Source organism: Schistocerca piceifrons, chromosome 4, assembly GCF_021461385.2.
Source record: "Schistocerca piceifrons isolate TAMUIC-IGC-003096 chromosome 4, iqSchPice1.1, whole genome shotgun sequence".
In the NCBI taxonomy this organism is placed as follows: domain Eukaryota; kingdom Metazoa; phylum Arthropoda; class Insecta; order Orthoptera; family Acrididae; genus Schistocerca; species Schistocerca piceifrons.
Window position 1 is genome coordinate 741416896 of NC_060141.1, and position 21494 is coordinate 741438389.

At 41.9% G+C, this 21494-nt stretch overlaps 1 protein-coding gene across 1 annotated transcript in view; it reads left to right on the top strand.

The window, feature by feature from the left end:
• Positions 1–678: 678 nt before the first annotated feature.
• The window catches only part of LOC124796142, a 69197-nt gene continuing 48381 nt past the window's right edge, over positions 679–21494 (top strand). Inside the window, exons 1-2 of the mRNA XM_047260234.1 lie at positions 679–879; positions 14485–14647. Coding sequence (XP_047116190.1) covers positions 679–879; positions 14485–14647 — 364 coding nt within the window. The remainder of the gene's footprint in view (positions 880–14484; positions 14648–21494) is intronic.

Here is a 21494-nt window from a genome sequence, read left to right on the forward strand (position 1 = left end):
TACGCGCCATCGAAGCTCTGTTTGACTCAATGCCCAGGCGTATCAAGGCCGTTATTACGGCCAGAGGCGGTTGTTCTGGGTACTGATTTCTCAGGATCTATGCACCCAAATTGCGTAAAAATGTAATCACATGTCAGTTCTAGTGCAATATATTGGTCCAATGAATACCCGTTTATCATCTGCAGTTCTTCTTGGTGTACCAATTTTAATGGCCAGTAGTGTAGTTATCATTTCTAGAAGAGATAGGTTGAGTTGTTGGTTGATATTGTCATTATAGTATTTTGGTACAATTGTTGTAATGTTTCCATTGCCCTTTGAATCTTTGGCTCCACATCTTCGCGGCTACGGCCGCCCACCAACAGGAGGAGGTCATCCGCGTAGGCACATCTTCCCTTTGTTGCGAAGCTGTCCAATAATGGTTCCATGTTAATGTCCCAAAATTAAGGGCCTAACACAGAATCCTGGTGGAACACCTTTGTTATCGCAAGGCATTTTGGGCTCTGCTTGGTTGGCAGGTAGCAGGTAGCATAAAGTAGCACAGGTAAAGGCGACCTACCGAGCCTATGAGGGCGGCAGCCGGCGGCGGATCGGCGACCCGCCGCCAGTCGTCGGAACATCATTCGGGCGTTGTCTGCGCTGCGGCGCCCCCGCCCAAAGCAAATGTTTCATAAAATATGCATGACCTGGCCGGCCCTGCCCCGGCCAGAAGCCGCGCCAGCTTCAAAGCACGCCTCTGTCTGCAAACGCGGCGGCGGCTGGGCTGGGCGCTCAGTGCGCCGCGAAAACTGGCCCGCCCCCACCTGCTGTGCCGCCGTTCCGCCCTGCGCCGTCCTGTTCTCCACTGCGGCCGATATCTGGCTCGCGGTGCAGCCGCGCTCCGTAAAGGCCCGCCGCACCCGCGTTACCTCCGGAAATATTCACCGTAACAGCAGCAGACGTCTGTAGGAACCCAGCTGGGAGAAAGACTGTGTGCAGTTATGAGGGTATCATCCGATCTATTACTCGTTTTAACCTGTGTACTACTATTAAACTGTTTCAGGCAAAACTCTCTGCTGATTGTGTGTAAAATGTTATGCACAATCATTTATTATCGAACACCCGTGCTGTAATTTCCTTCCTTCAAAATACTGAGGATTAGCTTTTGTCCAGAATATCCTCCTCAATCAAAAGATTACATTTTATGAATAAATAGTCTGGCAGTCAGCTTGTCGGCCTGGGGCAGAATAAAACTAAATTACTAAATTTAATAAAATCTGCGTCATTTACTAAACTTTTAGAACATTTATCTTAGAAAATAATTTAAATATGTGCAACACAAAACTCAACGAAAACCATCAAAAATTATGAAAACAGTGCCACTGGGATGTGATGTATAGGTGTGGCGGGACTGGTGCCAGGGCTATCTTTGGTTAGGCACTATCGATTCCCTCTGGCAGAAGTCTGTCTTTGGAGCCTCGGCCGGCTCAGGATACAGCGGGCGGTATGGAAAAAGCCCCTGCCACGCCGTAGCGGAGAAGCGAGGCAACTGTCCCCCAATTGAAGCAGCTGATCGCCGCCATTTGCAGGGATGAATCCTAGTACTGGGGCTATGATTTGACGTATATGAGACGCAACAGGAGCAAATTGAAGCACAAATTAAACACATGTTTGTTTAAAAAAGGTGCTGAGTATTCGAGTCTATTTTAAAAGTATACTTGAATCAATAAAATTTCCTAATTTCCGAAATATGTCTGCATAGAGACGCGAAATTTAAGAATGTAAGGCTCTTTCCTGACAAAGTGGAGCGAGTTTTCATCGAGTTATTTGCATAAGATGATTACATGAAACTTTTAAAGTAGCAGACAGTACGATTATTATTTAATTCACGTAATTTTCCTGTCAGGTCCTGATCGCTCTTTGCGACTACTGTGTACATTTTGCACGCTTACTTTTGTTCAGCACAGTATTGTCTACACTCGAATTTTGGTGTGATTAATTGTAATAACCCATATCACTTTAAGTACGGTAGGAATTTCATTCGCACATTAGTTTTTAACACTGATAGCACCTCTAAAAGTGGTTGAGTTTGAAACATTCGATCAAATATTTGACCATTTAGGAAGCATAATCACCACCTGACAACACATGTTAAGTATCTAAACGCCATTATTCGACCTACCTCTGATTCATACTTATATATATATATATATATATATATATATATATATATATATATATATATATATATATTTGATTGCCTTGGTAACCTGGAAAAGCAACGTTCATAGCCGGCCGGAGTGGCCGTGCGGTTCTAGGCGCTACAGTCTGGAGCCGAGCGACCGCTACGCTCGCAGGTTCGAATCCTGCATGGATGTGCGTGATGTCCTTAGGTTAGTTAGGTTTAATTAGTTCTAAGTTCTGGGCGACTGATGACCTCAGAAGTTAAGTCACATAGTGCTCAGAGCCATTTGAACCATTTGAACGTTCAAAATTATAAGCACTGACAGTATTTCCACACTATTTAACCTAGGCCTATATTGCACGATTTCCAGGACACTATATCTTTTTCAAATGAGTTGGAAATCCAAATACTGTCGGTATAGCATCGTCCTTCAGTTGACGTCTATTTACATAATTTTCCATTTAACAATTCTCTTCAAAATGAAGAGAGCACAGCAAACGATTTGCTGTCGTTGGAAGTTCTCTCTACGAGTAGCAACTACCCACTTACGATGTAGAAAATCGTTTGTAAGGGGAAACCTAAACAAATACAAACGCTCATGATGTATTATTTCTCCATGAAAGTACTATATACAAGTAATAGAAAGTAACAAACAACCAGAAATGACTGACCTGTGAAATGTAATATTGTTTCCGTCTTCGTTTTTGCTTCCATTATACTGTTGCAATTAAAAGTAGCACACGAACGAACCCCATTTACGCACTGTTTCCGTGCAAATGGCGGCTTCTATCACGTTCAATGTGGGGACGCGACACTAGCGCCAATGCGCGGCCTAGTTTTTATTTAGTAAGTCTATGGTACGGAATGGAAAGGGACAACAACGTTGGGCACGGCACGCGGAAGTGCGCGTATTAGCGAGACGTTGGAGAGACGACGGCGAACACGGTGTGCCAGAGTACGGGCGGCAGTTAGCGCCTGATCGTACTGGGGTCAGTAGCAGCGGGCCGGCGCTGTGGCTTCCTGGCAACCTCGTGAAGCTACGCATGTGCTCGCTTCCGTGAAGGAACACGCTGTTACTATCGGACTAAGCAACGTCTGGTGTCTTCGCCACATCAATCCAGCAGCTGGCATCAAGTTAAGGAATTCAAGTCCTACCAACGATTAGTGAAATATAATGTTGATTGCTCTTGAGGCAGCAAAGCGTTGCAAGGACCGTGATGTGATATTTCATGCCTCTTTTTAAGTTTGTGCTTGGCTCCGTAATAGTATTGTTCTTACTTCAGCTGGCAAGTGTCCAAAACATTGATACGTGTGCTCAGCCTTACCAAACGATCTATATTCCGTGTCTAAAGATTGCCGTGTGGTACCTTACAGGCCCACATAAGGAGCTCCTTGTGATGCTTCGGTTTTAATGAGCCAGTTCCGTTTGCATCATTCGTGTACGTGGTTTTGCTTAAAGGAATGAAATCAGTTTCATTATTGTCAATTTTATCGAAGTAGTTTTCTGTATAAGTTTGAGTATTAAGGTGAAGGAAGGGTTGTGTGGTTCCCTGTTGTCGCTTCTGATTTATGTTTCAGAGATCGGAAGCAGTGGGCCACCGAAGTGCAGAGTTTCCCCTTTTAAATTACTAGCGGGCTTACGGGCGGTGGACTTCGCCTGAGCTCGCGTGTGCTGTTTGGTTCCGATTTCGGTGTTCTGAACGGGGTGGAAGTACAAACGGAGTCCACATCTTAATTCGAAGATAAGTACTACACCATTCGTGGCCAAGTCTCAGCCTCACAATCTCGGGCCTCAGTTATTGTACAAGCTGCAATTTTCTAAAACTTTTGATGCCTCTGCAAGGTTGCCTGGCTTAATTGTTTTAAATATTTGTGTTAAGAATTTTGAGGGATTTCTAGAAGAATGTGTCTAAATTGAAACCGTTTTCTAAAATTGCGGTGCAATTCAGCCTTAGTGACGTATGTCAATTTCGATGGTGAAATAACTGGGTTATTATTGATCAAACTGTCTATAACCTTGTAAAGATGTTTGGTAATATCTCGCCTGGGAGGGGCGATTTGCAGTCTGTGTGGAAAGAATAATTGATTTCCTGGTTATTTGATGTAAAGTTTATTTTAAATGATTTACTTGGGCTCAGTGGCGGTTTTTTAAATGTTTGCAAAGAGATTAATTCGCTTGTGGTTTCATATAACAAGCAGTTTGTAAAATTGGCCTGAGTGGTGGGTTTTTAAATGTTTTATATAACAAGCAGTTTGTAAACTTTGCCTGAATGGCGTTTCTTAAATAAATTATCATCCGATTTATGATTGTAATTCTCTTAATGATTTATCTATGGTGCAAATAAATATGTAGAAATGAGATGGTCACTGTATGGGTCAAGTCCTTCCACTCCCTTTGTATTAAAGGTTAAGGAAATTGCAGTTCAAAATAGAAATAACGTTCCAATTACTGAATATAGACAAAGTAATGTATCAAATAAAATACATCGCTGTTTTCTTCTGATGTAATAAACAACCTCTTGTTCCATATTGTAGGGTATATTAAAATATCACAGTAAATTCTGAAAAAATTCTAGCAAAAAATACTAAATACAAACATAAATACCTCAGAGACAAGTTCACAAAGTGATAAACACCTGTCTTCAAGCAGCTGCTGCCAACTACCACAGCAAGCAGAAATGAAAACAACTGATACACAGAGGGCGCGTGGTGTAAAGCAGTAGTAGGGCAAAGCTGATGCTACCCCATTTTCCATGGTTGCCAGATTTATTCAGAATGGCAGATCCAACATGGCAGCTATAAATGTAGTAACATCACAGAGAGGTCACAGCTGGAAGTTCAAATATTGCCTGGAAAATAGGTCAATTGGGCTACCTTCACTAACCTAACCCCATCCCCTCCACCAGCCTCCATTACCCCCTCCCCTCCCCCGTCTGGAAATTGGCGGGAAAAGCACTCAGTCTGTGCTGCATTGCTGGATAGAATGGGTGTTAAGTCTTTATTTCATATATATTGCTCCCCTCCCCTCCTCTCCCCCATCTGGAAATTGATGGGAAAAGGACACAGTCTACACTGGGCTTGTGGATAGGATGGATGAAAGTATGCATTGTTTATTTAAAAAAATTGAGTTCTCAATAGGCAATAGCTCCATTTGGTTTGTTCACCATGAGTTCCAGAGTCCAACTGACCTAGTTCACAGGATCACTTCTGGTAGGTGCTGTTGTCCCTCCACCTCTACCTTCCTGTGATGTAATCCAAGATGGTGGTCTGGGAAAAAATGGGGGAAACAGACTATGTCTAGCTGCTGGACTGGGAGAACAAACATAATTGTGTACTCTGTTCAGTGGACTCATCTGTGCTGGAGAAGGAGGAGTATATTAGCATCTGAGGTCTGTGTTGATAGCAATGATATTTGGTGAAGATGAATACACTTCATCATATAATGAAGATGGGGCTAAGTTATGCTTCACAACTCATACTGATATATGAGTGTCCTGTAACTGTAGATCATTTGATGGAACCCAGTGTCAGTCTGTCTTCTGAAGCGCAACAGGCAAAACTTTTACCCACTCTGGTGTAAGCTTCCATGTGTACAATTGAGGAAATGGTGGTGGTGAGCAGAGATGAATGTAATATGTGTACTACGTGCAAGCGCGCAGATGAGGACTATATCCATACCCTCCTACACAAAGAGTGGAAAGAAAAGATAATGGATGAGAGTGTGGTGAATACTTTTCGACAAATAATGGCAATGCAACATGATGGCGTGAACATGCATGTCAGTACTCACACAGATAGATGCTTGTGCTGAAACTGCCTTCGTTTTTTGAATGCCTCACATCAACTTAGCCCTTTTCCACAATGAACCACAGCTGTTCACCTTTAGGGTTGGAGACGCCTAGTTCTAAACATCGCCACCATCTAGTGACATAGCTGGAAGGGATATCGGGCAGGCTGTGTCATCCAGCAGCAGCAGCAGAAGAAGAAGAACCATGAAGCACCAACAGCAAGTATCCGATATCACATCTTTGTGTGTAGTTAACATTTTTATTTTTATTGTAATTGTTATTATTATTATTGTTATTGCTTGTTTTCATGTCTTGGTCCACATATACCACTTCCTCCTCTTCGTTCAGCAGTGGGGGGAGGGGGGGGGGGGGGGCGGAGCACCAACATGTCAACCACTGCCACATCCAGACCTGCAGCAACGTCAGCTGCCATCTTGTTACGACCTGTAGCGATCACGTTGGAACGTGTACCGCACGTGGCTCACTTACTGAAGCAGGACATGGAGCTGTTATTGTCTGTCTGACTCATCGATTTGTGTGACGAGTACATGCAGTCTGCTCAAAATGCATCGAATGTTGTTAGTGGTCCTAAACAAAAGCAAGGTGGACGACAGTACTGGTCATAAAGTACAACCCATCCCAGCAGAACATCCCTCTGCTAGTGTGGGCACAGAGTACAGATACTGTGGATAAGAAGGTATGAAGTGCATCCATGCTTTTGAGTTCTACTCACAATTTAACTCCTAGGGAACGAAACATCTAAATGTGAGTATAGAAGCACATCATGACTGGGGCTTGCATGTGAGAATAGAAATTGAAAATGCATTGAAGGGTGTTAAAGTGCCTATTTATGAGTTTGACTGGAATGAATTATGTTGTACAGAATGCTACATCGATCAGAAGATGACTACAGTTTATTATCCAACTCATCCTCCCTGGACATTCACCTTACTGGTGTGATATTAGTATAACAGTGTATGATGACTGTGAACTATATGTGAAATCAGGTGGCAACTGTGTTTATCTACAGCACACCTCAGTTATGAATTTATATGATCTGGATGCTGCTCTACGCCTGTCCTACATTCCCTCTGATGACGTCACTGGATACTTCTGTCCTATTGGCTAAAGCCTAAGACATGATTGGACTCAGGTTCCCTATTGGTTTCCATCCCTTTTTTCCTGGACCGCCATCTTGGACTATATCATGGGAGAGAGTGGTAGTGGAGGACCGACAGTGCGCTCTGGTGGAGACCCTTTGAACTAGCCAGCTGGTCTCCAACCCTCAGGGTGAACACCTGTAGTTCATTGCGGAATAGGGCTAAGTTGATGTGAATTGTTCAAAAAAGGTAGGCAGCTCCAGCACAAGCATCTACCTGTGTGAGTACTGAAATGCATGATCACACCATCCTGCTGCACTTCCATTATTTGTCGGAAAGTATTCGTCACATGCTAGTCCATTACCTTTTCTTTCCACTCACTGTAGTATAGGGGGCTACAGATACAGTCCTCAGCTGTGTGCCTGCATGTAGTACACGTATTAAATTCATCCCTGATCATCACCAACATTTCCTCAATTGTAACTAGTGGCTGTTTTGCAGGTGTTATTTTCTGTAGTTTAGCTGAATCCTTGACGATCCAGGGTCAGGAGAGGGATCAAGGGCATTAGGCAGGCCACACTGAGAGTTTCAGCTTGGTTTTCAGAGAAGAGAATGAGCCGGAATGAAGTGTCACTAGTGGCAGGTACATGCCATATTCCAGTCATTGCTTAGGCTGGATGTCTGTGCGCCACATTCTGGCAGATTTTCGCATAAAGCGCTCTGTGCGATGTGGTTTCCAGGACTATATTCATAGAGTTGTCTAACGTAGCACGACGAACACCAGTGCTCAGGCAGAATTTTAGTTTTTACAATCAGGAACTTTGCTTTGCCGTGGTCGGTCACCTTCCAAGAACGCGTGTGCAGGGGGAAGTCGGTACCAGACAGAGAACTGTGTATTCTGTGAAAGCAAGGAGCTGCACTGTGGACAGCAATCCATTTCTCTTTGTAAAGCAAAGGGCCTTGCACAGGATGAACAACTTTCTTTCTAACAAGTTATAAGACGGCTCCTCATTGGTTAATCTTAAGAAAGTAAGAGAGAAGGGGATGTCAGGACGCTAGTCTCAGAGAAATGTGAATGTGGAAAGTAGTGTACTGGCTGAAGCTGAAAACTTAGCTGGAGAGTAGGAGTGCAAGCAACCTAGAACTGTTTAAGAACTGTATATGTTGGTACGAAATAGTTGGTTAAAACGGTAAAACTTTTGCTAAGAGAGGAGACTGTAGTCTTGTTAGCAAAAATATCATTATCTAGCACTTTGCAGAGCCCTTGTCCATTGGTGAGTTGGTATTCCACGAGCATATATAGAGAATTAACTGTATAATGGTAGAGAACGCTTTGGCAGAAGACACGGAATGATACACCTAAATGGCACAGATAGTGCCGATTATGTTCCATGAAATTTTCTATTTTCCTCGAGTAACTGATGTCTCATTGATGATACGGTCACTGATGTCATTTCCATGTCGTAGTTGTTCATCCTTCTGACTTTTTCAGGCTGTCACTTTACGTATCCACCATGTATTTGTCTTCCCATAACTCATTCGTAGATTACGGTTTATCCCATTCACCTAAACTACACAGTTTTTCCGAGGAGATATATGTGTTAGAGTAGTATCGTCCCATGACAATAATCGTCAGTTATCATATTCGCTGTGTGTCTTGAGCTCGAATAGATCCCGCAATAATTCCTTATTCATGTGTATGTTAGCATGGGACTTTATAATAATCAGGAGATAATATGGACCATTTCATCGTCATATGATAATCCTGGTTGTCATCTTTTGTGTGATACAACACCCATGTCTCAACTAAAAACTGTCCTATTAGTTATCTCTTGTGTGACACCTTGTGCTAAATTCATAGAATCCCAAGGGAAGTACTCTGACTGTCAACCAGTGCAACTGTTGCAGACGATTCTGCCACCTGCAGAGGTACGTCGAAAGCTCAGGTATACCCTTGCAGCGTGTCCACACCAGCTGACAACCTCCAAGGTCTGCTCACATTAATAGAGACAGTCACTGGTCTGCTAGCACCACCTAGCCCAAGACTCTCAGACGCCAACCCTGTCAGATCCATGCGTCATGTGCCACCACTCGGCAGACCATTGACTTCACAGCTCATGCATGGGCTCGCTGTTCGCTGCACGGCTTTACCAATACTGCCTGCCTCAGCAAGTCCACCTTTTCAGTGTCTGCTAACGTTGGTGTCCTCGTATTCTCCCAAATCATCAGTTTCCAGCCATGGGCTCTGGACAGGCTTGATGTGGACAATGCTGTTTATCTCCTGAAAGTACTCTTTGGTACCACCGTTCCATGTGGACTCTGCCTTACCCAACCACGAGGTCACCCCTACAGTTGAATTCTGACAGCCACGTGTCTGTTCTGCTACCGTTGGGCCGGCCGGTGTGGCCGTGCGGTTCTAAGCGCTTCAGTTTGGAACCGCGTGACCGCTACGGTCGCAGGTTCGAATCCTGCCTCGGGCATGGATGTGTGTGATGGCCGTAGGCTAGTTACGTTTAAGTAGTTCTAAGTTCTAGGGGACTGATGACCTCAGTAGTTAAGTCCCATAGTGCTCAGAGCCATTTGAACCATTTGCTACCGTTGGATGACGACATTGTGGTCAGAAACCCAGGACCACTGCATACGGTGACCAGACCTTTCTTCAATTGTAATTCCATTATTTATTCATCCGATAAAGATATAGGATTTATCATCATGACGGAATGAAAGATAATAGCTCAAATATACAAATGTATGGAATACAGAAGAATGTTTCTACCAGGATAGGACATTTGATTGCAGTGGCGTTGCTGAGGGAACCATCCCAACATTGGTTGAACTGATTTTGGAAAACCTAAGTAAGGACTGCTGGTCAGAGCAAACTACAGTCTCTCTAATATGAGGTCTGTATCTTAACAATGCACAACCTCATTGGTTGTTTCTACAGTGTTTATACACAGTTTGCACAAGGTAAGTTGTAAGATGAAAACAGTTTTGCACTGGTTCTTTGCATATCTCTGTACTATCACGGCTTACAATGCAGATACGCACTTGTGAATGACTGCAGGACGATGCAAGTGCTCTTATGCCCCTTTCACTCCCATCAGTTATCCAAGAAAGTGACTCCAGGAACTTAGACATGCTGCAGTGCACCATGGACATCGCCATGATGATACGACTGATTTAGCTACAGTATGGGTTGTGGTGTGTAGGTAGGGGTGGGGGAAGCACAGATATGTTTTAGCAGTCATAATATTTATTGACAACACCTTTCATAGCGGACCACATCTATGAAAAGCTGATTATATTAAAATGAACACAGTAATCATAAAACCTTTATTATAGCTCCTTTAACAAATCCTCAAATAAAACTGCAAAATCTTACGTCAGTAAAATAGAAATAACAGTAGAACTAAACCACTCTTCAAAACAAAAACCCATGGCATAACTGATTCTAGCTCAAAGAACTGAATAAGGGCTTAAAACACAAAAAACTGACCACAATTCAGATGTACACAGAAACAAGACCAAGATTCGAGTGCACAAGCAAAAGACACATACAGAATTTGCTGGACACCAAACATCTGCAAGATGTCAAGTTTATTTTCACTGCACACACTTTTTTCAGTGTTAAAACCCTGGTTTTGATGTAAAAGTGTGGCAGAAATTTAACTTTCATGTAATTAGCCTTGCACATGGCTAATAATTGACTTTTAGTTTTTTCTGACCATGTTCAGATTTCTGTTTATGAGGGTGTAAGCCAGAAATAATTTTGAAGCCAATCACACAATTTTTCTGATAAGCAATTAACAGATACGAATGCTGAGAGAGTCTACCTTGAGCAAAAATACTTCCAGCTGCTCTTGAGAAAAAGATTAACTTTGGCAGAAATTTGTCAGAGATACAGCTTATATTTGAAGTGGACGGCACTGTAAATAATCTCTGCCTGAGTTTTGGTATTTTACAGATATCGTAAATATAAAATTATTTTCAGTTCTCAGTTGCAATTGTCTATCAGCACAGGTGAAAGGACGTTCTGTTAGCTCTTGCAAAAGTGATTACTTGTTGTAAGCTTCTTGAGTGGTAACATGAACAGATAACTTTCACTTTTTACGGACTTTATTACGATAGATCGTTACTAACCACAGGTATGTTCACAAAAAATCTTGACATTAAGACGATAATAAGTATCACGTATCTGTTTAGACTTTATTGATTCAGCAAGCTGTCTTATCGTTCCACTGTGCTCTCCGCAGCTTAAAAAAATAAGTCTGATATATGTCTCCTGGCGCTTCAGTGGTTCTAGTATTGCTCAGCACCGCAGGAGGCTAAGACAAGATTCTGGACACAACATTTTGTTCTTTCTTTATTCATTGTATCTCAAAATCGAATTTCTGAAGATAAAGTACTCACCTCATCAATCTATGATGCATTAAGCGACAGTTCATGACAAAATTTAATGGTTGATGATCTGCATATTATATAATTTTTCTCCATGCTAACAGACAATAGAACTCTTGGAACTTCCACATCATAGCAAATATTTCAATTTCCATGGCATAGTAATTTCTTTCAAGCTTGTTTAAAACTTAACTAGCAAAGACGGTTAGATAATGTAAGCTCTTAGTTGCCTAATTCCTCCACAAACACCTCACAAGGCTTTTCATAATCTGAGGCATCTGTCGACGTTTTGGACACCTGCTCGAGATTAGTATTCAGCAGAAATGGAGCATTTACCAAGCCTCTCATTAAGTGATTAAAACGGCTCTTTTCTTTCTACGCACAATGCCATACCGGTTTCTGTTTAAATCAGTGTATCAGTTCAGGAATGGTCAAGCTGATTCCTGGTAGAAATTGTGCAAGAAAGAAAACAGAAAAGAAACACCATCCCTAAAACGAATGTAAGTGTTATGTATTTCTTGGACTAGAACACTACTATCTGTAATATGCCCCAGAAATTTCACTTCCCACTTTCCAAAGAAACAATTTGATAAGTTAACTGTAATTACTTTCTCCTTTGGTTTCATAAATAATTCTTTAATACAGCAATATGCTCATCCCATGTTTTGTTTATAGGTAATACATCATCCACATGAAGAACTAAGTCCTTTAACAGCTGTTCCCCTAGAGCAAATTCTAATGCCATTGTGGAAACAGCCACAGAAATTTTCAATCCAAAAAGTGCACCACTCAACTACCTTCGAAAAGGAAAACTGTGTACATTGTCGAAACTGATTCAAACGGATCTGCCAGTAGCTGGTTGTGAAATCCACGCTACTGTTGCCAAGCAACCCATTCTCCCCATCACTAATAACGTTATTGTTCTACACAAATGGTAAATAAAAACCAAGTACGACTCAGAGTGTGTGTCACAGCCATAATGTATAGCATGGGAACAGTGCAAATATTGCAGAAGTCGAGCAACTCTCGTAACTCATTTCCACATAGTGGAGTCACAACAAGCATCGCAAATCGTCCAGTATGACAGCAGCCAGCATGTCGTTCAGCAATCCCTACAGTACGGAGTAATAACACGCTACATCTGAGCCCTGCCGTTCAAAAACATCCTAGCACTGATAAATGCTGAGGCAGGAAAAGCTGTGCATAACTGAGGCACTAAGGTGTGGATAGGACCGCTGACATCTTTGATTAGACGAGGGCAAATGGAAGCCTAATCTGCTACAAGAAAGGGTTGTCTACCTTTACATACCTCCGTTTCAGACATCAGAGTAGTGGAGAAACTTAAATCACTTAATAAAAGCAAGTCTTTTAGTCCAAACTGTATACCAATTAGGTTCATTTCCTAGTGTGCTGATGCAATAGCTCCATACTTAAAAACCATATATAACAGCTCGCTCGACGACGGATCCGTGCCAAAAGACGGAAGTTGCACAGGTCATACCAATATTCAGTAAAGATGTTATGAATAACCCACTAAATTATAGCCCCATATCATTAACGTCGATATGCAGCAGTACTTTGGAACATATGTTGTGTTCGAACATAACGAATTACCTCGAAGAGAACGGCCTACTTACACACAATCAACATGGGTTTATAAATGATAGTTCTTGTGAAACACCAACTAGGTCTTTACACACACCAAGTGTTGAGTGCTATTGACAAGGGATTTCAAATTGAGTCCATATTTCTAGTTTTCCAGAAGGCTTTTGACACTGTACCACACGAGCGTTATGTGACTGGGTTCGTGATTTCTTGTCAGAGAGTAATTGACGGTAAGTCATCTAGCAAAATATATGTGATTTCCAGCGTTCACCAAGGTAGTATTACGGACCCCTGCTGTTCCTATCTATATGTACGCTTCAGGAGACGATCTGAGCAGCCGTCTTACGTTGTCTGCAGATGATGCTGTCGTTTATCGTCTAGTAAAGTTACCAAACAAGCAAAACAAATTGCAAAACGAATTAAAAAGATATCTGAATGGTACGAAAACTGGCAATTGACCCTAAATATTGAAAAGAGTGAGGTCATCCACATGAGTGCTAAGAGGAATCCGTTTAACTTCGGTTACATGACAACTCAGTCTTATCTAAAGGCCTTAAATTTAATTAATACCTAAGGATTACAATTACGGACAATTTAAATTCTCCTCCGAATGTGAAAATATTTTGTTAACGCCGACCTACGTGGGGAGAAACGAGCATCATAAAAAAATAAGGGAATTGGGACGTCGCACGGAAAGATATAGGTGTTCGTTTTCTCCTGACGCTTTTTAGATTTGAATAATGCAGAATTATTGTGAAGGTGGTTCAATGAACCATCTGCCAGGCACTGAAAAGTGATTTGCGGAGTATCCATGTAGAAGAAGATCTCGGCCTCAGCATTTGGTCTGTCTTTTGGACAACATGGTTGTGGAGAGAAGCAGTGATTAGTATGATTAATCAATAATTCAAGAACAGTCTTGATCGCATTTATTATTGTTGTAATACCGCCAACCGGTTTCAACCCGATGTAGGGGGTCATCTTCTGGGCGTTTGCACCGTGAAATTACAGATATCCGTCAGAAAGGCTCTATTATACGAGCACAACAGCTAAAATTACGTAAATTTAAAATATGTTACCCATTGGTCGACTGCCGTCTATTCACGTGATCTCAGTACGCTATTTAAGCTCATACGAAGGGTTAGTCTCGCATAGTTTCTTGCCGTTATGTAGACAGGAGTGACACCAGTGGGTAACATATTTTAAATTTACGTAATTTTAGTTGTTGTATGATAGAGCCTTTCTGACGGATATCTGTAATTTCACAGTGTAAACGCCCAGAAGATGACCCCTGCGTCGGTTTGAAACCGTTTAGCGGTATTATAACAAAAATAAATGCGATGAAGACTGTTCTTGAATTATTGATTTGGTCTGGCTGTCTGCGTGACTGATCCAGGCTGAATGACAGACCGCTAGTTACTGGTTCACTCTGCAGGCGAACCGTGATGTGCTGCTTGCTGCCTGTTTGGAGACTTCAGCTACAGGAGTGCAGCCTGCCGGCCTTGTTTTGACTTCACCGCCCAACGCTACAGCTATAGACTGGCCGCAGCAGTGGCTGACAGGAGATGCGGACCCGCCGGGCCTTCCTCTGGTGGAAGGTTCACATCGACAGACTGCAAGCTGCCGACTTCTGCTTTCTGGGTGGGCCCCTATGTGACACCTCCTGGCGGTACGTTAACCGCCTGCCAGCCTGTACATGCACCCCTCCCTGGCTGTACAGTGTGTGTGCTTCCGCCATCCGGGAGATGCTGTTATTAAACACGGTTTTCCGAAACTCCTTCACCAAAGAAGGCGAAGTAAATATTCCTGAATTCCAATCAAGAACAACTGCCAAGATGAGAAACATAGAAGTAGATATCCTCGGTGTATCAAAGCATATTAAATCACTTAATAAAGGCAAGGCCTCCGGTCCAGATTGTATACCAGTCAGGTTCCTTTCAGAGTATGCTGATACAATAGCTCCATATTTAGCAATTATATACAACCACTCGCTCGTAGAAAGATACCTACCTAAAGACTGGAAAATTGCTCAAGTCACATCAATACCCAAAAAGGGAAGTAGGAGTAATCCGCAGAATTACAGGCCTATATCACTAACGTCGATTTGCAGTAGGGTTTTAGAACAAATACTGTATTCGAACATCATGAAATACCTCGAAGAAAACGATTTATTGACATAGGAGACAATCTGAGTAGCCGTCTTAGATTGTTTGCAGATGATGCTGTCATTTACCGGCTTGTAAAGACATCAGATGATCAAAACGACTTACAAAATGATTTAGATAAGACATCTGTATGGTGCGAAAAGTGGCAATTGACCCTGAATAAAGAAAAGCGCGAAGTTATTCACATGAGTACTAAAAGAAATCCGTTAAATTCCGATTACGCAGTAATTCACACAAACCTGAGGACTGTAAATTCAACTAAACACTTAGGGATTACAGTTACAAATAACCTAAATTGGAACGATCACATAGATAATATTGTGGGTAGAGCAAGCCAAAGACTGCGATTCACTGGCAAAACACTTAGAAGGTGCAACAGGTCTATCAAAGAGACTGCTTACACTACGCTTGTCCGCCCAACTCTGGAGTACTGCTGTGCGGTGTGGGATCCGCATCAGGTGAGACTGACGGATGACATCGAAAAAGTACAAAGAAGTGCATCTCGTTTTGTATTATCGCGAAATAGGGGAGATAGTGTCACAGACATGATAAGTGAAGTGGCAATCATTAAAACAAAGGCGTTTTTCGTTGCGACGGGATCTTCTCATGAAATTCCAATCAGCAGTTTTCTCCTCCGATTGCGAAAACGTTCTGTTGGCACCCACCTACATACGGATAAATGATCATCACGATAAAATAAGAGAAATCAGGGCTCGCTCGGAAAAGTTTAAGTGCTGGTTTTTCCCGCGTGCCGTTCGAGAGAGGAACAGTAAAGAGACAGCATGCAGGTGGTTCATTGGCCCCTCTGCCTGGCATTTTATTGTGAATAGCAGAGTAATCACGTAGATGCAGATGTAGATGTAGGTTCAGGTGTAGACACCTGTCCCTCTTTGAGAGTGCTGGTGCTCATCGTCCGTGCGCCACCTCGCTGGTCTAAGGTACCGCACCCCGCGCCGCCTTGCTGTCAGGCAGTGCCTAAGCTGTCGCAAGACACGTGACCCATCGGAGCGAGTGCTGTGGCTAGCATACCTCGCTGACGCCACAGCGAGCAGCTTGGCCCATTTTCTGCACACCAGAGAAGGCAATACTCACTGTGGCAACCACGTTGATAAAACTTAATTACAGATATTGCTGTTCCAATGGCGACATAAGGTGTAACACAGGAGCCTCCGACATTTGTAAGGTCACCACAAACTCACCTATCCAAACTCGACGTCCACTGACTTCCTCATTCCAGGGTGCTCCATTGAGCCTATTCAGAACAGGGCAGTCCTTCTCCGTTTTGATAATTTGATTAAGAGCCCTGCCATCCAAACGTAAACAATCTTTTATCGGATACAGGTTATGCAAAACACTGTTTCTTTTTCTTACTCAAACATGTTTCGGCACCTCTGTCCCATCATCAGTGGGTTTTGTTGATAGAAAAGTGTAAAAAGTGAACATATTTTAAGTTGTAACTCATCCAACAAAGTGAAACCTAAAGAAAGTTTTGGTTCGTTTTTGTTCTAACCGTGATCTTAAATTATATGGTTTTGCAGGACCATTTGTATGGCGTCCCGCACTGAGAGCTTGTCATCTGCAAACCAAACCATGTAAATGTGAATTTATTTGACGGGTTAACACAACCCTCGATTTTTTTAAAAGAAAAGTGTGGTTTTGATGGGGCAAAATGTTTTACGTATATATTTGTTATTACTCGCGTTTTGTTGTGACTGATCCTTCTTCTTTTGCGTTCTGTGGGCAATACACACACACTAATGTAAACCATCTCCTTGTTTCATAACAGATGATATTGTTTTATTTAATAGAATATGTAGCATTTACATAATCCCGTGTTTAATTATTTTTGTGATTTCTCTCGCAGTAGCATACTTTAAGGATATAGCTTATAGTTGCTTAAGAACGGCTTGATATCGGGTATTCAATATAACCTATTCCTTCACTTCAGATTCTATAAATGCAACAACTATTTCCTAATCTCTGTCTTGAATATTAACAACAAATTTAATAGAAGTCTTTGCTTCCTAATCCAATCAATCCCTAATAACACTTATATATTGCAATTTGGTACTTCTATAAGTGTCTAAATACTTCTCTGATTATAGTGAAAATAAGACACGCTTCCGTTGTGATTGACTGGCCTTTACATCCCGCTACTCCTATAATCATGACTTCGTGACAGGTAACAGAAAATCCCAATTTCTTGCGTTTAGATCAATACAGTTAGGCGGCCAGAGTACTATTGTCCATACCAGATTCTAAAATAATACTCACCAATGTGATATGAAACTTTGCTGTAACTTTCGGTTTTCTGTTTATAGCTCTTTTAACTACATTGTTTTGAAACACTAAATCTTTCTGCAAGCTCCTATCATCATAATATCCTACAAAATTCTTGATTAGAGGCTTATCATGTTCTAAGTGGACTGTCATTGTAGTTGACCCACATCTCAGGAAGCCATCAGTTTTCAGAATTGTATATGATAACGTCCACTATAGTGTGTGCATTTTCCGTTGTAGCCTGGTTCCCTTGTATCCTGCATGCTTTTTACCCTTGCTGAACATGTTCCTTGCCCCATACAGCCGAATTATGTCTCTTCGCATAGTAATGTCTGTTTTCTCATCGGTAGTCCTTTTTCGTCGTAATTTCCTTCCTTCTTAAACCCATTATTATTAAATCTCTCGTATTCTCTGGGCTTATTCAAAATATCCAGCTGTTCTACATGACTCAAAATAAAGTTAACCTTGGACCACTCTTTACAAATTATCTTTTTCCTCACATAAACAGGCAAACAGCTATTCAGAACCCTGTTTAAGCGACTTTCATTAATGGGTTCAATCACAAATTTTCCTCTATTTTAATTCAACTCGAAATATTTACTAAAGCCTCCCAATCCCCTAGTACAAGGGCCAGGATGGAGTAAGTCCAGTTAAGCTTCTGATATTCGCTTTTTGAGCAGTGTTTACCTTTAAATTGTTGCGAAAAAGCTGACCAATTTTTAAAATACTGTTTGTGAAGGACTGCACGTTCTGCTGCTTCAGCCTGCGAAGGTCCTATCCCATCTTCTTATCTACCCACTTAGAAGGTAGAGCTCCCTCAAACATATCTCTTCTTCAGGCATGAAACCAGGGAAACGATTACTAATGTCACCACCACTGGCTAAACTAAATTGTTCTCGCCTCTTATTCAGAGACTGGGATTTAGTCTCATTAGCATGGTGGGAATACTGGGAACCATCCTTGCTGTTTCAGGGTCCGGTGACTCCACTGAATCATTTGAAAAATATAACCCTGTTCCATCACCCCACCATTCCCTATAAAACTTACCATCTGGTATATGCGGATTTTTTTATGCATGAAACTCAGTGACAGTTGGCTGGATTCCTGCAAGTGGTTAAATTCTGAATCTAATAACTAAGGGATAATGTGACATTGTATCATCTTGTCAACTTCAGCTAACGTTATGGAATAATATCAGGCAAGAAGCTCGTAACAAAAAACTAAAACAGCTAAACGTAGTATCCGGGAGCACTGTAGTGTGATCCTGAATCCCACTGACTTAGCAAATTTAGAAATTGTTTTAGCATTGTAAAAACTTATCTTCCCGAGAATATCCTCAAAACACAAATTGTAACAATACCGGCCAGTATAAGCTTCATAAGTCTGCATTAGCTCTAGAGCATGCGATAATTCTAGTGAAAAAGCAGAGTGGTTCTAAAGTTTTAGCAAGAGTACCATTATGGTCATTCTTCTACAGGAAACAGGATCTGATAAGGAGTCAGCCAAGTACTCCATCTCGATGTATGCTTGCATAATTTTGATCCACTTGTTGATGGCCCCAGTTTCATCCCTCTTTCCAAACATTTTGTAGCTAAAAAAGCATATATAACTGTCCATAAAACTGCTAAGGGGTTAACTTTGCTTGGCACTATCGCTTCTAGCTAGCGATAGAAATTAATCGACAAACGCAGTGTATACAGATACTGTACATACCAAACATAATACCCGTTAGCATTAAAACTTCAAAGACCTCTTATTCCCCGTAAAACTCCAGAACTTCGAAAATTCTATAGGTAGATCCAGACTATTCAATTCAAGTTTACAGCCTGGATGTATGTGATAGCAAATGAGAAGAAGAAGAAGAGGATAACAATGAGCACACTGTGCAGAATGAAGCAAAGCATGAAGTAGTTGGACCCCTGTGCTTTTCTAATTAAGCCACTCAGTGCGCCAAGCAAGTACATTTGTTACTGTTCTCTGTGCGAAGGAAGCTGCCCTACGTTTCAGTCAAAGACATGTCTCCCATTTGTCAAAAAATGATTGTGCACGGTATTTTTTCCATAGATACCACAACTCTTTCAGCAACAGTGAGTATCTAGAAAGATATCTCATTGATTGCTGTAGCCAGGAACTGTTAAGTGTGGAAATGCCTGCAGTTCTTAAAGTTTAAGGATAACCACCACCACGTCCCTTCATAGTATACGCTGACTTAGATTGCCTCCTAGCTCCTATCGTGGGTTGTGAAGGTGGCCCCAATGCCTCTCATACCATCTTCATAGACGGGGGTGTCATCATATCAGTTTGTATGCTCGTATTTAAATCATAAATCGGGGAAAATCCTACGAGAAACTTGGTCTCTGATCTCGAAAATCTTGTGTGGGTAGTTGATGGAATATAAAGCAATAAAGTTTCCATGACTGACTCGTGGGAGAATAATGTTTTATACAAAAAGGCACCTGACTGTCTCATTTGTTGGCTGCCTTTGGATAGAAATCAGAGACTCCACCTACGGATCACTGTCATCTAATTGGTAAGTTCCACGGCGCAACCAGCAATGCATTCAACTTTAAATATCAACTGACAAGACACATAACCGCCTTCTTCCATAATTCGAATGGGTATGACGCTCATTACCTTGTTGAACACTTGCGATATTTTGGATTGAAAGATCATAAGGTCAGCGTCATTCTCGACGCCGCTGAAAAGTACATTTCATTTTCCAGCCTAATCACACCAAAACTAACTCTCCGCTTCCTGGATTCACTACTTCAGAAAGTTGCTGAGACAATAAATCAGGAGGTCATGCACTTAACCGGATCTGCCTATGTGGCTCATGTAAAGTTTCAACTTGTGATGAAGAAGGGGGATTTCCATGGAAATACCTGGATTCGATGGAGAGACTCCACAAAACCACGTTGCCCAACGTAATCGCATTCTCCATTTAACTAACAGGCACTGTCGTGTCGGATGAGGAGTAGGAGCTTGTGGTGAATGTTTGGCAGGAATTCAGTAACCCCAATTTATGGTAATATGGTAAATTATACGTGAACATAGATTTTCGTCTACTCGCAGATGTTTTAGAGACATTCTGAAGTGTATACCAAGACTCATACTCAATGGATCCTGCCTCCTATTACAGCACGCGAGGGCTTTCGTAAGATGAAATATTAAGAAGAGCGCTTGTCAACATCGAATTGATGACCAATGCCGATATGTTGGCGTTCTTTGAATCACGGGGGGATTGCCAGTGTGTACACAAGCATGCCAAAGCGAATGATAGAGGAGCCGTACAGACCATATGACAATTTCAGTTACGGCCTTTGTTTGGATTTCAACAACCTCCGTACAGACCATATGACAACTTCAGTTACGGCCTTTATTTGGATTTCAACGACCTCTGCAGTCAAGCCATGCAACAAAGTCTCCCATTTGGAAGGTTCCATTGGATGTCCAAACGGAAAATCATTAGACTCAAGGAAAAGATCAATGATGTGACTGCTGATTCAGTAGAAGGATATGTTCTGGAGGCAGAGCTGACGCATTCAGTCCATTTGTATGATGCACACGACTCTCTGCTGCGTTCAGAGCGCCTAGCCCCACGAACTGGTTCCATCCGGATGCTGTTGGCTGGGGCATAAGCAGCTATATGTTCTACACTACAGAAACCTTAGGTTGGGGACAGGACTCGTGAAGACCATCCATGGCATCTCCTTCAAGCAGCGTTGCTGTTTGGATGAATACATTGATGTAAACACCAGACAGAGGGCTCGTGTGACATGTAATTTTGAAATAGAGTTTTGCAAATCAATGAACAATTCGGTTTTCGAAAAAACCGTGTAAAATATTAGAGAATACCGTGAAATTCACTTAGTTTACTGGTGGGGTTGGGGGTCAATTTGGCGGAAAAGATTACATTACCAGACCTAATTTCAAGCAGGTCACTGTCTTAGCAATTACTGTGGGAATGTCTAAGGTTTCGGCACAGTTCACGAAGCCATCT